General features: G+C 38.7%; 1 protein-coding gene across 3 annotated transcripts in view; it reads right to left on the bottom strand.

Annotated features, from left to right (window-relative positions):
• ptbp2b (polypyrimidine tract binding protein 2b) overlaps positions 1–19,900 on the bottom strand; it is a 45,771-nt gene extending 25,871 nt beyond the window's left edge. For 2 of the 3 annotated variants that reach the window (XM_059983961.1, XM_059983960.1), the window contains exons 1-5: positions 19,804–19,900; positions 10,470–10,642; positions 7,852–7,995; positions 3,936–4,100; positions 3,744–3,854 (exon numbers count right to left, since the gene is read on the bottom strand). In XM_059983961.1, the coding sequence (XP_059839944.1) occupies positions 3,744–3,854; positions 3,936–4,100; positions 7,852–7,995; positions 10,470–10,642; positions 19,804–19,825 (615 nt within the window). In that variant the 5' untranslated portion in view covers positions 19,826–19,900. The remainder of the gene's footprint in view (positions 1–3,743; positions 3,855–3,935; positions 4,101–7,851; positions 7,996–10,469; positions 10,643–19,803) is intronic. The other variant, XM_059983962.1, reaches the window with a different exon arrangement.
• Positions 19,901–20,199: the final 299 nt, after the last annotated feature.

Genomic DNA, 20,199 nt, shown 5'->3' with positions numbered 1-20,199 from the left:
GTGTTTCTTTGTTCTTGGAATACATCTGTCCTGCACCTTCCTCATTTTTCCCTGAAACTCACGCCACTGCTGCTGGGCTATCATCCCTGCCAGCATCTCCTTCCAACTTGCTTTGGCTGACTCCTTTCTCATACCACTGTAATTCCCTTTATTCCTCTGAAATACTGCTATGTCAGACTTTACTTTCTCCCTATCAAACTTTAAGTTGATCTCAATAATACTGAGTTCAATTGTACTACTTCTTGTCAATAATGAGTACATCATTTAAACAATCACAGTCTAGGTTCAAACAAGTATGCGAACCCCTGGTGTAGTGCCTTCTACAAAAGCTATTTGGAGCTAGGTATTCCAACTGATGAGATTGGAGGTGTGGTGTAAAGGTGCACTGCCCTATAAAAAAGTCCCATAAAGTCAGGTTACTAACAGACCCTGTTCTTCTTAAGAAAGATGTTTATCTAAACCCTGCCTCAATCAAAACAACTTTGAGGACCTTAGAAAAATTGCAGAGATGTATAGAATTGGAAAAGGCTACAAAAGCATTTCTAAAGACCTGAATGCTCATCAGTCCATAGTAAGAGAAGCTGTCTACAACTCAGTACTGCTACTACTCTCCCTAGGAGTGGGCGTCCTGCAAAGATCACACCGAGAGCACAATGTGCAATGTTGGAGGAGGTGAAAAAGAATCCATGGGTAACAGCAGGGATCACCAACCTTTTTTGCATCGCAGACCGGTTTAATATTGACAATATTCTTGCAGACCAGCCGACCCGGGGGGGGGGTTGTTAAACACAACTGGAATACAGTGATACTCAAAGGTCCAATCTATTCTGCAATTTAGTTTATGTGGCTATCAACACTTGCTTCTGTCCCGCTTGCTCACTTTTGCTTGGACTCAAGGTACCGAAGCAGTTTTGAGGGCATCATTGCTATTTGCCCGGTACCGGTCCGTGGCCCAGTGGTTGGGGACCACTGGGTAACAGCAAAAGACCCACAAAAATCTCAACAACTTGCTGAAGTCGCTGTTCATGTGTCCACTATAAGAGAAACACTGCACAAGACTGGTGTACATGGACACAAGGATTTTCCACAATGCTTTTGAGACAGTGTTCTGCTGGCAGATTAGACAAAAGTTGAACTTTTTGGCAAAAATGCATACCGCCATATTTGGAGGAGAAAGGTCTTTGCACACCAACACCAAAACCTCATCCCAATTGTGAAGCATGGTGGAAGGATCATGGCTTAGGGCGGCTTTGCTGCCTTGGGGCCTGGACAGCTTGCAATTGTTGAGAGAACAATGAATTCAAAACTGTATCAAGACATTTTACAGGAGAATGTCAGGCTAACAGTCCATCACCTGAAGCTTAACAGAAGTTGGATGACGCAATAAGACAATGATCCGACATACAAGAGTAAATCAACAACAGAATGGTTAAAAAGAAAACTTGGAATAGCCAAGTCAGAGTCCAGACCTTAACCCAATTGAGATGCTGTGGCATGATCTGAAGAGGGCTGGTCATGCAAGGTATCCCAGAAATACTGATGAACTGAATCAGTTTTGTATGGCAGAGTGGTATTAAATTCCTCACTGGCATTGTGCAAGTCAGCTACAGGAAACATTTGGTGATTACTGCTGTTAAAAGAGGTTCTACCAGTAACTAAATACAAGGGTTCACGCACTTTTCCCAGCCTGGATTGTGAATGATTAAACAATGCATTCAATAAAGACACGACAAGTACAATTGTTTGTGTGTTATTCATTTAGGCAGATTGGGTTTGTTTATTATTGTGATTTAGATGAAGATCAGACAACATTTTGAGTAATTAATGCAGAAAATCAAGTAATTGCAAAGGGTTCACAAATTTTTTTCATGCAACTGTACTTCCTTTTTTTCTCTGCAACATGCAAATATCCATTTACTGTATTCTTCTGCCTTGATGCACCTCTCCAAATGCATTATTTCACTTCTCAGACCAAATGCCAACTACCTTTTTTTGCCTAACTGGGTAGGGTACCTTTATTTATCTGGAATCTATAGCTTTCCTCTTATTAATAGTACAGCTAATTTTTGATTGAATCCGGAAAGTATGATGTTGATCATTCTTCTCTAGTTCTTTAACTTTCCCACCCATTTGGCTTCACCTATTATTTTCTAGTTATTACCTTCCCCTTCCTCCGCCTTTTTATTCTGACATTGTCCTCCTTCTTCAGTCCTGAAGAAGAGTCTCAACTCAAAATGTCAACTGCGTATTTATTTCCATAGATTCTGCCTGACCTCCAGCATTTTGTATGCATTGCTCTGGATTTCCAGCATCTGCAGACTTTGTAGTGTTTATAAGAACATTTACAGTATAACTAAAAGCTGCAGCCATAGTTACAGAAATGAATGCCTTCTTTCGAAAGACTTGGATGCAGACTTAGAACTGGTAATTCTCCTGCTATCTAATGGGAAATGTTTCTAATATATTTAATTTACAAGGAATGATCAGTGGTCAACAAACTTTAATGGACGTTCTCTTGGACTAGCCATTTCAGACCTTGGAAAAAGGTGCTGGCTGTCTACTCTATCTATGCCTCTCATCATCTTATGTAATTCTATTAAGTTGCCTCTCATTCCTCTTCATTCCAAAGAGAAAAGCCGTTGCTTGCTCAACAGCTCTAAATAGAATCCTGGCAGCATCCTACTAAATCTCAACTGTATCCTCTCTCATGCTTTCAACATCCTTTCGATCATCAGGCAACCAAAACTGAACTGTGGTCTAAGCAGAGCTTTATAGAGTTGTAACATTACCCAGTGGCTCTTGAACACAATCCCTTCATTAATGAAGGGCAACATAGTACCTGCATTCTTTACCACCCTATCAACTTACACAGCAACGTTGAGGGACATGGATTCCAAGATTCGTTTCTCCACACTGCTAAGAATTCTGCCATTAACCTTGTACTCCACCTTCAAATTTGTTCTTCCAAAATGTATCACTTCACATTTTTCTGGGATGAACTCCATTTGCCCCTCTCAGACCAGCTCTGCACCCTATGTCATGTTATAACCTACACTATTCACACCACCATCATCTGCAAACTTATTAACCACCCTTTCACTTCATTATTGAAGTCCATAAGACCATAAGATATAGGAGCAGAAGCAGGCCATTCGGCCCATCGAGTCTGCTCTGCCACTCGATCATAGGGTGATTTATTCTTCCAGTCATCCCCACTCCCCTGCCTTCACACCATACCTTTTGATGCCCTGGCTAATCAAAAACCTATCTATCTCTGCCTTGCACCCAATGACTTGACCTCCACAGCTCATGGCTACAAATTCCACAGATTTACCACTTGCTGACTAAGGTAATTTCTTCACATCTCTCTTCTAAATGGATCTTTCAATCCTGAATCCTAGACTCCTCTACCAAGGGAAATAACTTTGCCATACCTAATCTGTTCAGGCCATTTAAAATGTTTGTATGAGATTCCCCCCTCATTCTCCTGAACTCCAGGGAATACAGCTCAAGAGCTGCCAGACATTCCTCATACAGTAACCCTTTCAATCCTGGAATCATTCTCATAATTACCATCTTCCAGTCATTTGTAAAACTCAAAGAACAGGGTTCCAGAACAGACCCCCCATGGATCAACACTACTTCACTGACCTCCAGGAAGAATATCCTCCATCTACTACCACCTTCTAACTTCTGTGGAATGAATGCAAGCATAATGAAAAGTTTTGACTGTGCTCTCTTACCAATTTTGCTTGTTGTGCATTCACTGGATCTGAGTATTGCAGCAGCGCTTGGAATTGATTATTCTTTGTAAAAGTGATTATTTTCAGTACTGGACCAAACTTGGAAAAGATCTTTTAAAAAGAAAATTCCATTAGCAACTATCAAAAGTCAATTTGAAATCCATACAAAAACAGGATGAAGCACAAACATACCTGATAAAGTACATCCAGAGTGACTGGATAGTACATATTGTCAATAATCACTCTAAGTACTGGACTCTGAGTTGGGGTCACTGCACTTTCACTCGCTGTATTTCCAGTAAGGGGTGTACTTGCAGTTTGTACAGCAGTTACAGCCTGAAGAACTGCTTGAGCACGCTATAAACAGTGAGACACAAATTATGGTTTACTTCTTACAACCAGCTTTTTTTCCACGAAAAAAAATGTTTCAGATACTTGCATTATTATTTTAGCATTCAAAATTGCAAGTAGTACAACAAAAAATTAAAGTAATACATGATTGGTCACTGAATACAGATTAAATTACATACAAAATCTATAGCTGCACAATAAATCATGTCTCTGAAGATAAATTATAAACAGTAATATTAGATGACAAATGCAGTTCAACCAATAGTGAGAAGAAAATTAATAGTTTCTTTACCAATTGTGTGCATAAAACTTGTGTTAAAATTTCAGTCCTGACTTGTGTATCATGTACCAGTATTTGTGCAAATTGGAGCACAATTTCAAAATCCAAGTCCTTTTATCTTTTCCATGTTCTCAACTATATTTCTTTTATTCCTGTTTTTCTACTTCTCAAGTACTTCAAGTGAATTCAAGATGACTTAGTAATAATATATTGTAATAAATTTAAATAAATTCCACTTTTTTGCGCCAATCCAACATTTATAATCAATGACTTACAAACCAGAATATTTTTTCAGTATTTACCTTCCAGTGACATAGCATGCTTCAATGCACTGGCCCATAGCATTCAATTAATTATCCTTCTGTTCATTTTTTACTACAATTCTATTTCATTAACAGTTGTCTTATGGACCCTTAAGACATCCATGGTAATATTCCATTTGGTGTGAAAGTGCTTTCCTATTTCCACTTTCAAAAGAGATATTCAAACTGCATATGAACAGTATAGCACACAAACAAGCCACAATCTAGTATGTCTGTGTTGACAATGATGCTAATCAAGCTGCTCATATGGCCCATATCCTTCTATTCAATACCTGATCATGTCTCTGACCAGCATACCTCCTAAACATTCTCATATCCATTTCAACCACCTCCCCTTGCAACATATTCCAGGTACCTATCACTTTCTGTGTAAAAAAAATCTCCTCAGAACCTTTCCCTTAATTAAACCATGCCTTCTAATATTGGGAAATTACACCATTAGAAAAAGAATCCGACCATATACAAACACGAAGAAATCTGCAGATGCTAGAAATTCAAGCAACACACACAAAATACTGGTGGAACACAGCAGGCCAGGCAACATCTATAAGGAGAAGCACTGTCGACGTTTCGGGCCGAGACCCTTCGTCAGGACTAACTGAAAGGAAAGATACTAAGAGATTCGAAAGTAGGAGGGGGAGGGGGAAATGCGAAATGATTGGAGAAGACTGGAAGGGGAGGGATGAAGCTAAGAGCAGTAAAGGTGATTGGCAAAAGGGATATAGAGCTGGAGAAGGGAAAGGATCATGGGACGGGAGGCCTACGGAGAAAGAAAGAGGGAAGGGAGATGGAGAACAGGCTATGTGATAGGCAGAAAAAGAGAAAATAAATAAATGGGGGTGTCTAAATATATCAGGGATGGGGTAAGAAGGGGAGGAGGGGCATTAACGGAAGTTAGAGAAGTCAATGTTCACGCCATCAGGTTGGAGGCTACCCAGCCTTTCCCTTCTCCAGCTCTGTACCCCTTTTGCCAATCACCTTTCCGGCTCTCAGCTTCACCCCACCCTCTCCGATCTTCTCCTATCATTTCGCATTTCCCCCTCCTATTTTCAAATCTCTTACTATTTTTCCTTGCAGTTAGTCCTGACGGAGGGTCTCGGCCCAAAACGTCGACAGTGCTTCTCCTTATAGATGCTGCCTGGCCTGCTGTGTTCCACCAGCATTTTGTGTGTGCTGCCTGACCATATACACCATCTCTACCGCTCCTAACTTTATAAAGTAAAAGGTCACCTTTCTGCCTCCACAAAAAAACAATCCAAGTTTGTCCATTGTCTCTTTATAGCTTTCTTGTTCCAAACCAGGCAACATCTTGGTGAAGCTCTGCTGCACTCTCCTCAAAGCCTCAACATCTTTCCTATAGTATGGCAACAAGAATTATACATGTTTTATAAAGCTGCAACACATCCTCCTAAATTTTATTAGTAAGAAAAACACCCTGATGAAAAGTGGCATTTACTACCATATTCACTTGCGTTGCCACTTCAGGGAACTATGGATTGTACCCCAAGATCGCTCCAAATTAACACAAGTAAAATGCTAGAGGAATTCAGCAGGCCAGGCAGCATCTATGGAAAAGTGTATTGCTGATGTTTTGAGCCAAAGGGTCTCAGCTTGAAACGTTGACTATACTTTTTTTTCCCACAGACCTACATGGACAACCTCTGGCAATCACCCTCTCACTTTAAGAATGCTGAGGACTCAACCAGAGATGTTTCAGACCCTGCCACCCAGAAAGCAACATACTATCTGGTAATTTCATTCTCACCCACAGAACCTCCTATCCATTCTCTTAATAAAGCAATCACCACAGCATTGCTCGTATTCTTCCACCCCCCACCAACAGTATCCAAAGTGATAAACCTGTTGTTGAAGAGTTATTGCCACAAGGGTACTCTGCAATGGCTCCTTAACATCTTTCCTCTTCCTGACTGTCACTCAGTTTCCTGTGTCCTGCACCTTGGGTGTAACTACCTCTTTATATGTCCTATCAGTCACCCCTTCAGCCTCCCTAATGATCTGGAGTTCATCCAGTTCTAGCATCAGCTCTTAATGCAATTTGTTAGAGGATACAGCTGGATGCACCTCACAGTTGTAGTCGTCAGGGACACTGGAGGGCTCCCTGCCTTCCCATATCATGCAAGAGGAACACTGCACTATCCTGCCTGGCATCTCTACTGTCCTAACTGCACAGATAGGAAGGGAAGGAAAGAAAAACCTAATGCTTTCCTTTTGCTCTTTAAAATTTCTTGTCCTGTTCGTCTTTTCTATGAAGAAAAAATACTGCTGATCATAGTTTTTTTCTCTCTCTGAGAGACTAATGCCACCATGGCGGTCTCATCACTAGCACAGTGAGTTGTTTATGTACTGCACACTACATGCACCTTAAGAGTTATATTTTATTAACCTATTTATCATAATATTTTGGTTTATGTGCTGTGTGTCACATAGTTTGTAGGTGCATCATAGTACAGAAGAATGTTGCTTTGTTTGGTTGTATATTTGTAAAATCAGATGACAATATACTTGAGCTAAACCACTTCTGTACCCTTCCATTTTCCTAACATTCACGTGCCTACTTAAATATTCTTGAAAAATCCCTAATGTATCTGCTTCCACCACTAACACAGGCAGAAGAGCATCATCATCCAAACTGTGTCAAACATTTGCCCCTCATATCTCCTTTCAAATTACTCACTCCCACCTTAAGTGTAAGCCTTTGTATTAGACATCCTTTTCACATCCACGAGGAAATCTGCAGATGCTGGAAGTTCAAGCAACACACACAAAATGCTAGTGGAACACAGCAGGTCAGGCAGCATCTATAGGCAGAAGCGCTGTCAATGCTTTGGGCCTGACAAAGGGTCACGGCCCAAAACGTTGACAGCGCTTCTCCCTATAGATGCTGCCTGATCTGCTGCATTCCACCAGCATTTTGTGTGTGATCCTTTTCACATCTTTGCTTTTATAAAAGACATAAAAAGTTGTGGGTAGGAAGATGCACATTTTTCAGCATCAATGCTGAAATATTAGAATCTACCATGATTTCAAAAGTTAAGAATGTAGGAGTTGCCAAAACGTATGATACATATCAATGCAAATTCCAGAGGAAATTATAAAATGTAGGTACAGATTTGGTATTTTCATAAAAACAAACCTGATTTAAAGCATTATCTGTCTTCAACTCTTTATGATTAGAGTACTGAATGTAGATAGGTTGGTTCCGAACATGAGGAGTTACGGCAGTATAATAATTCACCATAGTGATAGCTGCCTCTTCAGAAGCCATTTCCAAAAAAGCCTGGAAGACCAGAAAAAGCACCTTACTAAGGTTGAGCAAATTTTAAGAAAAACTATCAAGCTCTAACAGTACAATTGGGCATATTCCTAAAACATATTACAACTGTAATTTATACATTGAGAGACAATGGTTACTAGCTCTATTGACCTCACATGCAGAACACAAATTACATTTCATTATTTTTATATCCATAACAGTCTCAATACTACACAAGTTTTCAAAATAAATGGGGTCATTAAATCATTTCTGCAATTCACTTAAACATATCAACAAGTTAAGCTCCATTTACTATTCCTTCCTTTTGCTTTATTTTCTCCCATTTTTTCCAGCCATTGCACCAGGAAAAGTAACAACTTGTGTAGATATGATTTTTAAAAGTAGAAACACAAGGGTCTCTTGTGATTTCATGCTCTTTCAGATGAATTACCATTTTCAAGTCATCCTCACCATAAATTATCAGATAAAAATTACTGTTATATAATGTATGCATTTACTAAGCACGATTTGCAATTTAAAACAAAAATGACCTCTAGGCAGCATGCCAGGCTGAACATTATATGCCACATCACATGACATGGACGATCATGGTCTTCTTCATGAGCATGATCATTTCTACAGAAGTGGTTTGCCATTGCCTTCTTCTGGGCAGCGTCTTCTGGGTGCGTTGTTCCTAGAAAATGGTCCGTACACAGTTTTCCATATTGTGAAGACACATCATTTGTACTTCAGTTCTTGTGGTAAGATCGTGACATGTTTGGACATAGTGGCCTCTCAGTGGCCCACCCAAGGTTGATAATTAAACTTGAACTTGTATATGTCGACATACACACATTGAAAAACAACGAACCTTTTATTTACTTTTTATTTCCACATGTATTCTGAGGGACCAAATTCTTATCCACATCTCAGATTCCTGGGTAGTGATTTTTTCAATTCTGTGTGGATGAATTACCATTACCCAAATAGCTATAACATGGGGATTGCCTGTAGAAGAAGATTATGGAGCAGTGATTTAAAACTGAGGTATACTGGCGAGGGGTGAATATGTAGAATTCTCTACCTTGGAGGACTGTGGAAGCTAGATTATAAGGGTACTTAAAAGAAGTAAATAAAGTTTTGAAATACCACTGAATTCTCGGCTGCTGGAGCACGCGCACAAAAGATGAGACATGCTACAGATCAGCCATGATCAGACAACGAAGGCTTGAGAACTAAGCCACTCCAACTTTTTTTTATATCAAAATAAATTGTTTGATATAATTAGCAACTTCTGCACAATACTGAAACGATTAACTAAAGGATATGCATTTTACCTTCTAGCTTAGAGAGAATTCTTCAATATTACTGGCTATTAAGCCTACCTAACAACAATGCTATTGGACACTAAGGAAACCCCTGAGATTGACACCAATCAGCAAAGAATGGCAAAAGAGAAATCTACAACAAATCAGTTGATCTTTGTAAGCAACCTTATTCAAGATCTTTACTGTTGCTTTGCTCTTGACAGTAGGCCACATACTTACAATGTTATTTTTATAGACAGAAACTGAATTATACTCAGATACATATATACATTCATACATATACAGGAATGACTGCAAATCTTGAGGAATTATAATTTACCTATTTTTATTTCATTATTCCTTGTTAATGTTTGTTAATAAAAAGGTATCTCTGTCATGAGCAAACCCTTGGGAATACATGTATTAACAAGGAATAAGGAAATATGAACAGGTGAATTACAATTCTTCAAGATTTGGAATCATTCATAATTTTTAATTTAAATAGAAGCACAATGATCATGCTGATTTCTGTAGACATACCAGAACTGCTTTCAACTGTGTACAGTAATGACGCAATTTTACAGGAAGACAGAATAGAATACTGAAATACAGAAAAACTCCAATAACTGGTGTGGAAAGCTCAAAACATGAAAGTTTAACACTTGGCTATCTCAGTGGAGTTCTTATTACAAGTTTTTCCATAGCTATAGTCCAAACAGAGAGACAAATGTGTCGCCAAGGCTAGACAGACATCTGAGGATCAGGAAGATGTGGCTTTAAGGGAGGTCCAGATTGGTTTGTATGCTTCAGCTTATTTTTGTTCAACTGAAACATACAGGATGAAATTCACCTTGTTCTATTTTCCACTCACTCTAAACTCACTGAATTCATTGAAAAATAAGTACTGCTGTGTATTGTGTGAAAAAGGAGGAGATAATGTTAACTGAGTAACATCTAATTGTCAAACAGATCTGCTACTTACGGCAAAAAAGTCCTAAGTATGCTAGATTTTTAAGAGTTTAGTATATTAAAAATGCACTTTAATAAATTTAAATTGTTAAAAGATTTTTTGAATCTAATGGAATACTTTAGCAGTAGCTAGGCATTACAGCTTACTAAAGCAGCTGCTGCTGTGGAGCTGTATTTGTTTTAAACTAAGCATATGCAGAAATCAGTCTAAGATGTACACACCTGGTTTTTCCCTTTCAGCATCAGAATGTTGGTAACTTTTCCAAATGGCAAACCCAAAGCTATGACCTCAGTTTCCATCACTTCAGTGGGCAGCTTCCTAATATGGAGAACACGGGATGGAGTTCCGAGCATCTTATCATCAACCTTAAATTTCTTGCTGTCATTCCCATTTGCTGTGGAACATTAATGCACATTAAGTTTATAAACAAATAAAAACCTTCTCCTGTGTAAAAAAAAATAATGGTGTCTAGTTTCTATTTTCTATTAGAAATTCTGATAATTACATTTACAATTAATGGTCTAACCTGATAAATTATCTACACTTTAGAGTCCAATCAAAATTCATTTCATAATAGCACTGCTCTGGGAAAAAAATATTCCAAACCGCATTTTTTGGGGAAGGCACCAACTCAGAAGCCAAGTTTTCAATTATTTTCCTAAAAACAATGACAAAATGCTGGCCAGATTGTAATAATGAGGTAAACATGAAAACACCATAGATAACAGTTTGAATTCATGTAAAATATGTCAAACATCAACAAGTGTAGACTATTGTTTATAAAATCCTCAAACTGGACAAAATCTCTCAAAAATGTCATAACAACATGGTAGCCTACATTAAATATTAATAAGATTCATTACCTTACTCAGATTGCTTAAAGCTGATCAGCAGAAAATACTTAAACAATAATTAGACAAATTTTGCAACCTTAGGTCACTGAAAGTTACAATGTTTGTTTCTTTATGTTAAAGATGCAAGCTGGGTTAAATTACCCACCATCAGGCATATTATTTTCAAATATAAATATCAATATACTTGGAAAAGAAATTCACCAATGAAGTAAGGAATTAAAGTGAAACTCAGGGAGAGAAGTGATTCCAAGAAGAAATGATTAAACAAAAGCAAAGCTTGCATAGAACAAGGTTTTTGTACCGACACTATACCACAAGGGAAATCACTGATCTGCAAATCAACAAGCAATCTGCTCAGGGTATGCACTTTGAAAACTGTTCATAAAGGGATAGAAATAACATGTCAAATAATTTCAAATTTGCATGATTAAAGAACAAAGAAGCTAGTACACATACTACAAAATGGTACAAATCTTCCCTATTAAAAAGGGAAGTAAATTGTGGCGCAAGAGAACAATTTTAAGCCATTTTATTTCCAACATACTGGACATTAAGGGCATAAGGATAAGGGCATAAGTACAAGGTCTGTTCACAAAGAGTAAGAATGTTCACAAAGAGTTCTTAATCGGGGAGGAAGGGTAAACAAAGGAGAGAAAGATAATTCCGAACTCCAATGAGGACACTATTCAGCTGGTAGACAAATATACTCAGTGGGCTTGTCTCAGAAAAGAACTAACAGCTCAAAATTGACCATCCACAAGGTAAATTGGACAACCAACATTATTAGAAAGCGCATGCACTCTTATAATCCATAGCCTAATGGCTTGGCATATTCCTAACTCTATTGTGGCTATCAAGCCAGGGATCAACTCCAGTTCAATGAAATGTACGGAGGGTCTCATCATGAGGGGTTATACCTTTTAGTTATATCTAAAAGGAGCCAGCCTAGTAAAAAGCAAAATAGAAGGCTACTTGCCTGTTAATCAACAGTATGCAAAAGACAGAGAATAGCAAATTCACTGCAAGCTAACTGAAGTAATGAACAAAACTATCTTGTCATGTGGTAGACAAATAAACAGAGCAAGAGCAGGATCTATCAACATCCCGAGCTCAATGAAATTGGATCCAACATTTGAGTGTTAATGTCTGAAGCATTTCCATCTCTATCCTTCTCGCCTACCTCATCATCATAGAATTCATTTTCCAAAAAATTTGATTCACACATCATGGGAAAAGCTGAGAGATGTGGTTAGCTAATATTAGAGGTGAGACAAGAGCATCTGCCCTTGTCATCAAGGCAGCATTTGATTGAGCGCATCATCAACACTCCCTGGTAAAATTAAAGTCAATAGTTATTAAAAGGAAAATATTCCATTAGCCGGAGTTTAACCTGAAGCAAAGGAATATAGCTGTGACTTCTGTAGATCAATCATCCAAAACCTAGCAACCCAATGATTCCTTCCATTACAGGTACAAACTGCACAGCAGTTATCCATCCGAACTACTCCCACAGCATAAACCCCCAAAGCCCATGATTCCTACCATGAGGTACTAGGACAAAAAGGTACATGTAGGCTCTAATCCATCTTGACTTGGAAATAGAATTTTGGTCCATCATTGCTGCTGGGTCTAAATCCTTGTATTCCTTGTCCACCAGCAGTGTGGGAATAACTTCATCAGGATTGCAGCACTTTAAGGCAGCAGCTCACCACCATCTTCTCATTCGGCACAGGTAATAAATGTTCACCTTGATAGCAATGCTTGAACCTTAAAAAATTACAAGGTAGGCAGACCAAGACACAAAACCACTACTGTATCCGTCAGGGGTTGTAGTTTTGGCATAACTGTTTGGTCCTGTGTTGTACCAGATTGCCCAACACGAAGACTAAGCAATCTAGTGCTAACACTGCAACCTACATTCAATGATTCAAAGGGATCAACTGTTGGGAGCAAACTAAGTGGCACCAAATTTCTTGGTGTTCACCTGGCGGAGAATCTCACCTGGTCCCTCAACACCAGCTCCATAGCAAAGAAAGCCCAGCAGCATCTCTACTTTCTGCGAAGGCTGAGGAAAGTCCATCTCCACCACCCCCCCCACCCCAATCCTCATCACATTCTACAGCGGTTGTATTGAAGCATCCTGAGCAGCTGCATCACTGCCTGGTTCGGAAATTGAACCATCTCAGATCGCAAGACCCTGCAGCGGATAGTGAGGTCAGCTGAGAAGATCATCGGGGTCTCTCTTCCTGCCATTACAGACATTTACACTACACGCTGCATCCACAAAGCAAACATCATTATGAAGGACCCCACACACCCCTCATACAAACTCTTCTCCCTCCTGCCAACTGGGAAAAGGCACTGAAGCATTCGGGCTCTCAGACCAGACTATGTAACAGTTTCTTCCCCCAAGCTATCAGACTCCTCAATACCCAGAGCCTGGACTGACACCTTGCCCTATTGTCCTGTTTATTACTTGTTGTAATGCAAGCACTGTTTTGTGCACTTTATACAGTCCTGGGTAGGTCTGTAGTCTAGTGTAGTTTTTTTTTTCCTCTTTTTTTTTTTACGTAGTTCAGTCCAGTTTTTGTACTGTGTCATGTAACACCATGGTCCTGACCAGCAGTTATGGTCGAAATAACAATAAAAGTGATTTGACTGGACTTATGCCAATTTTAATGTTAAATAGCTTCAAAACCATTTAAGGTTTATTTTGTTAATTACAGGTCTTAAAAGTTGTTGACTCTGAACATCAAAAAGTAACACTAAAAGTATTAATAGCCAGTGAACTGAGAAGGAAGATGGATAGGGCCTATCAGCTTTGGAAGTTGCTTAAGTGTATTGAGCTGCCTGTTCTACAGCACAATTAGCCATATACCAAGACTGCACCAGATTACAAGTATTTGGGGCAACAGGAAAATCTACAACACGCAAGTACATTAAGACCATAAGTCATAGGAGCAGAATTGGGCCATCCAGCCCATCGAGTCTGCTCCGTCATTCTGTCATGGCTGATATCAGATCCCATTCAACCTCATACACTGTCTTCTCGCCATATCCTTTGATGCCCAGGAAACTATCAAGTTCTGCCTTAAATATACCCACAGACTTGGCCTCCCCCGCAGTCTATGGCAGAGCATTCCACAGATTCACCACTCTGGCTAAAAATATTCCTCCTTATCTTCTTTCTACCAGGTTCCCCTTCAATTTTAAGGCTGTGCCCTCGAGTCCTGGATACCCCCACCACAGGAAACACCTCTCCACATCCATCCTATATAGACCTTTCAACAGGTATCAATGAGATCCCTCCGCCCCCCCCCCCCCCCCACTTTCTTCTAAATTCCAGTAAGCACAGGTCCAAAGCTAACAAATGCTCCTTAGATGTTAATCCCTTCATTCCCGGAATCATCCTTGTGAACCTCCTCTGGACTCTCTCTAAAGACAACACATCCTTTCTGAGATGAGGCCCAAAACTGTTGACAATACTCCAAGTGCTGCCTAACTGGTGTCTTTTACAGGCTCAGCATTATCTCCTTGAAATAAATGCCAACATTGCATTTGACTTCTTTACCACAGACTTAACCTGTGAATTAACCTTCTAGGAGTCTTCCATGAGGATTCCCAAGTCCCTCTACACCTCTGATGTTTGAACCTTACTCCTCCATTTAGATAATAGTCCACACTATTGTTCCTTGAACCAAAATGCATTATTGTACATTTCCCAACGCTGTATTCCATCTGCCACTTTTTTGCCCATTCTTCCAATTTGTCCAAGTTCTGCTGCAATTGCATTGCTTCCTCAGCACTACCTACCCCTCCACCTATCTTTGTATCATCTATAAACTTTGCCACAAAGCCATCAAATCCATTATCCAAATCACTGACAAACACTGTGAAAAGTGGCGACCCCAATACTGACCCCCTGAAGAACACAAGTCACTGACAGCTGACCAGAAAAGGGCCCTTTTATTCCCACTCGCTGCCTCCTGCCCATCAGCCATTCCTCTATCCATGCCAGTACACTGCGTTATATTATTGGCTAGTTTGCCAATTATGTGGACTTAGAAATTATATATTTAGATTAGCACAAATTTCTGACTATTGGATAGCCCACTAAATTTTTGACAATCACATTAAAGAGTCATCAAATCCATGACTCCTGCAAGATATGAAAAAATTAAATCCTTAAAATACACGTTCAGTATTTCAATGCTCACATAAATCCCTTCAGATAATGCTTTAAAAATAAATGAGTTATAAGTGTCCTAGTAGGCCAACTCATTTATTAATTTTGATTCTTAAATAGGTCCTTTAAATTCAGTACACAAGCTCTAAATAGGCGGATAGATTATGTAGTAAATATACCAAAATCAAAATTAAATGCTTTCCCCATTCATTCAGCTTCCAAGTAACGGCACAGCAAACATAAACATCCAAACACAAAACATTAAGAACGACCTATTAAAAGGATTATCATGAACACTCGAACTGAATTTACTAAATATATTCTAGCATTTGCAAGAGGCAGCTTTTAATCTTTTTAATACTAAATGCACCTCAAACATTTATTTAGCTTTCTGTGTTTTGGTCATTGTGCCTCAAACTATTTTGCTGTTACAAAGTAAATGATAATATCACCAATATTCCTTTATACAAATCAAGACTAAGAGCATCCACAGGAAAATTGTTGAACATGTGATTCTGGCAATGGAAACTAAAACAGAATTATATTGTAATTCCTTGGCTCAACCAAATTGGAAAACACTTGTTCCAGACAAGTTCTAAACTCATGAAGCCCTACAAGCTAGCGTAAAATAGTATAGTTCATTTGGAGATGAAACTGAAACCAAATATGCAGTTGTGTAATACTCAAAAGACTTGAATAGCTTCATACTTAGAATTGTAATAGTCTGATGAGATCCAGTAAAGATTGAGAATCGCCAAATTGTAAAATGAGGTTATCAATAGGTACTCTTTCAACCAACTATAAGCACTAGAACAAAGAAACCAGAATAAAGGTAGGCTATCCAGCTGATTCACTGTACTTCAACCATGCATTCAGATCACAGTCAACCCCTTAGTGTATTTTCCACACTATCCAGATCGTTCCTTCCCTTAATATCCAGAAATTTATTTGAAAGAGCTCAATGATCTACAATCCTCTTCGTTATAGAATTTCAAAAGTTCACCCGCTTCTGCATGAAGAAATCTTTTAGCTCAGCCCAACAAACCTTGGTCTCAAGATATGCCTTCTGATCAAAGACTTTCTAAACCAGGGGAAACATCTGCCATGCATCAAGCATGTCAAACCTTTTACTAATTTTCTAAGATTTCTTCCATTCTTCTAAACTTTTTCCATTAAGATGCTGGCACACCTCTCCAGGTCCAATAAAATATGCAAATATGTTTCTTAAAAATTTTTCTTATGATCACCATACCATGATAACATTGGTGATTTAAAATACTGCGTGTCAGGTTTATTGGCAAAACCGACAGCAGGTGAGTTGCATGTCCTCCATTGTTGCCTGGACCAGTTCTATATGCCACAGCACCACCTGTTACAGCCAACCAAGGGAAAAGATGCCAGAGATGGTCTGGGAGAGAACAGGTGCATTGAAATCCAAACTGGGTTGGGGCTGGCCCCTCCCATCGGTGCTACACCCCCGTGTTCTCTCCCTAGAAATTGAGCTGGATTGTCTTTGTTGCAGGTGATGAGGAACTGCTGCATAATTCTTCTTGCAGAAACATGGCTCCAGCACAACAAGCCATGCACCATCAATCCTCAGAGCATGCCACTCAGGGACTCGTGCTAATATTTTTTTTTACTTGTATCTGCTATCATACTCTGCGTGCTGTGTGTAACTCTATGCACACTTTTGCACCTTGGCCCCAGAGTAGCGCCGTTTCGTGTATTTGTATATATGTGTATGGCTGCATGACAATAAGCTTGAACCTAATCATAAATCCTAGAGAATAGAGAACCAAACGACTCAAACTCTCCTCATACAAATTTCACCAACCTGCAATCTGACCAGCAATCTCCCTATGGCAAATACATCCTTTACTTTGGTAAGGAGACAAAAATTTTACCCAATGCTCTAGCCATTACCTCACAATGCTTTATAACAAATGTAAGTTAGATTTCATGAGTCCAGTTGCAACAATGAAGTATAACATACTATTTTCCATCTTCATTGCTGTTGCATTTACACGTTGGCCTTCACTGCTTTGCTTACAAGCACACCCTGGTTCCGATCAACAGAGGTACCACGCAATCTATGACCAACTAACAAATACAATGCTTTTCTTTTTTTTGTGATAGAAATGGATTAACTAATTTCCACCTGCCAAGCTATCCCTCACTTACAAGTTTCCCCCACTATCTGAAGGTACAATGTTCCTATGAAACAGTTTGTAAGCCAAAATGTCGTAAAGCAAAGAAGCAATTACCATTAATTTATATGGGAAAAATCTTTGAGCATTCCCAGACCCAAAAAATAACCTACCAAGTCATACCAAACAACACATAAAACCTAAAATAACACAAACATATAGTAAAAGCAGGAATGATATGATAAATACACAGCCTATATAAAGTAGAAATATTGTACACACTGTGTAGTTTCACTTATCAGAATCGGGAAGACAGCGAACCACAACGGAGTTGTAGAAAAAAAATTTGGCACATACACATATGTGCACACAACTGCCCACACAAGGCTTCACAGTCATGGTAGTCTTTCTCGGGGTAAACACACGAATAAAGCAGGCTTCTTTTTATCATAAAAGCGAAAACAGGTACTAATGTAGGTCTTTCGTAACAGTGAACTGTCATAAAGCGAACGTTCAAAAAATGGGGGCCACCTGTATTCAGTTTGCTTACATTCCTTTGAGCCTCTCTACATTCTCTTCTGTATTTACATTTACCCAGTTCAGTATCATTAGATAATTTGTAAATATGGCATCTGCAACCCTCAGCCTGACTTATATATTATGAAAAGTTTGGGCCCTGAGCACCAAACTCTGTGGTTTCCATTAGTCTCAGCCTGTCAATCTTCAGATGATCCATTTATAGCCATTGTTCCATTTCTGTCTGATAATCGCTTTTCCACCCATTTCCATTCCATGTGCTTTACTCTTCTTCACTAGTCTGTAGTGAAACCTTACTGAAAGACTCACACAAACCCAATGCATTACAGCCAGTTCACCCCTTATCTGCTCCACCAGTCACATTCAACAACTCCAGCACATTAAACAAACATGATTTTCCTTTCATAACTCCATGCTGACTCTATTAAGCAACTTGTCTAATTGCTTTGCCATTTTATTACTCTCTACTCTATAAACTTTCCTGTATTTGTAGAGAATCTACATTGCACTGGTGTCTTCCTTTTACGTACCTACCTATTTGAGTTTCCTTTGTTTGGGTTTAAAACCCTAGTTTTGTATAATTATTGCAGCACAATTTCATTCAGCCCATACATTACATTGAAACCTATGATAACCATATTACCCATTACAACTACTAATTTCATGATTTATGCCACATAGAGGCCTATAAACAAGTCCTACCAATGTTTCTGCCCTGTACTATTTATTATCTCAACTCAAATTGATTCTAGTTCTACATCACAATCTGTCAAGATAACTTTTCATCACTGAACTGATCTCAAACCTGTTTGATAATTCTGTAACAGTTTTCATTGCTTCTCGCCCTTCCTGTGTGGCATATGTCCAACCATGTTTTGACACACAGCAGCTATGTTTCCACAATATCAACTAGATTGCTACTATTCATCTCTATTTCTAATTTATCATGTTGCAAAAGCTATAAGCATTCAGATGCAATTCAAGATACCTTTAACTTATATTTTCTTACATGTTGACCCCCCCTACATTGCTTGACTTTCTTTATGCCATCTATTTACTTTGCAGAATTAGATTGAAGGCTCAGTGTACATGAAATTTTGTTTCTAAAAGCCACTGGAAACCCAATTTACACATCATGATGTAGAACTCGAATCAACTTGTATCAATAGGAAAGGTCAGAAAACTTTAATAGGAGCTATTTCTATGCAACCAAATAGCAGTTGTAAGGTGCAGCATAAATCAGGAAATTAGAGATAGTTGTGATGGGAGTAACATGGTAATCAATGCAATGATTACAGCAGAATACATACTTAATCATAAGTAGCTAATCTTAGTTGCACAAGTTTAGAAAACCAGACTCAAAATTAAGGTCATTATCTGTCTTTACACAGCCTCAAAGTCTCAGTGAAGGTAATAACAAATTGACCACCCATGAGATCAGCAATGGAGAAGCACACACATCTAGATTGGGGAAAAAAAAATCAGAAAAAGTAGTTTTCATATTTCTGACTACTCCCCAACAAGGATAGGGAGCTTAAAGTATTTTTTCCTGAGAAAATCACTTCTGCAATTATACTCCCTTCTTTCAAATCAAACACATTAGCATCATTCAGTATAAACAATCTCATTTAAGATATTTTAAATTTTACCACACACTGGAATAATATCCAAACAAGCCACTGTACACAAGACTTGAAGGGATGTGCATCAATCTGTGGCACGTTCTTAATATAATGCATACTTAAACCTATGGCTTAAATTGTAATTCAACATAGGAACATTAAAGCATGTAACAGTTAAGAACATTGTTGTAAAATGAAAGAAAGCTTACCAGTAACAACCACACTGCTCATTGTAGAGTTTGGACTGCTGAGAATGGTGCCAGAAAGTTCGTCAGATCCTCTCTGTGAATAAATGGTTTAAAAAAAAAACCACAATTTCATTACAATGTTGAATTTTATGAACAGATTATCTAAATCAGCTAATGCAGGCTACTATAATTGATATACTCCCTTATAATACTGAAGTCTGCTGATGTCAACCAAAAATAATACCACAGAACAAGACCAAAATAAATTCAACCATAATTTCTCAAGTTCTGCCATCAGTTAGGACTGAATTACACAAAAAGGCAAGGTTGAAAATTAGAAGAATTTTCAAATCAAGGCATAGTATAATTGGGAGTCAATGTGACTCATTGAGTGCAGTGAGGGGGAGGTGGGCAGTC

This window comes from Hypanus sabinus, chromosome 11 (assembly GCF_030144855.1).
Source record: "Hypanus sabinus isolate sHypSab1 chromosome 11, sHypSab1.hap1, whole genome shotgun sequence".
NCBI classification, from domain to species: domain Eukaryota; kingdom Metazoa; phylum Chordata; class Chondrichthyes; order Myliobatiformes; family Dasyatidae; genus Hypanus; species Hypanus sabinus.
Note: the sequence above shows the minus strand (reverse complement) of the source record. Positions and strands in the feature narration are given on the sequence as shown.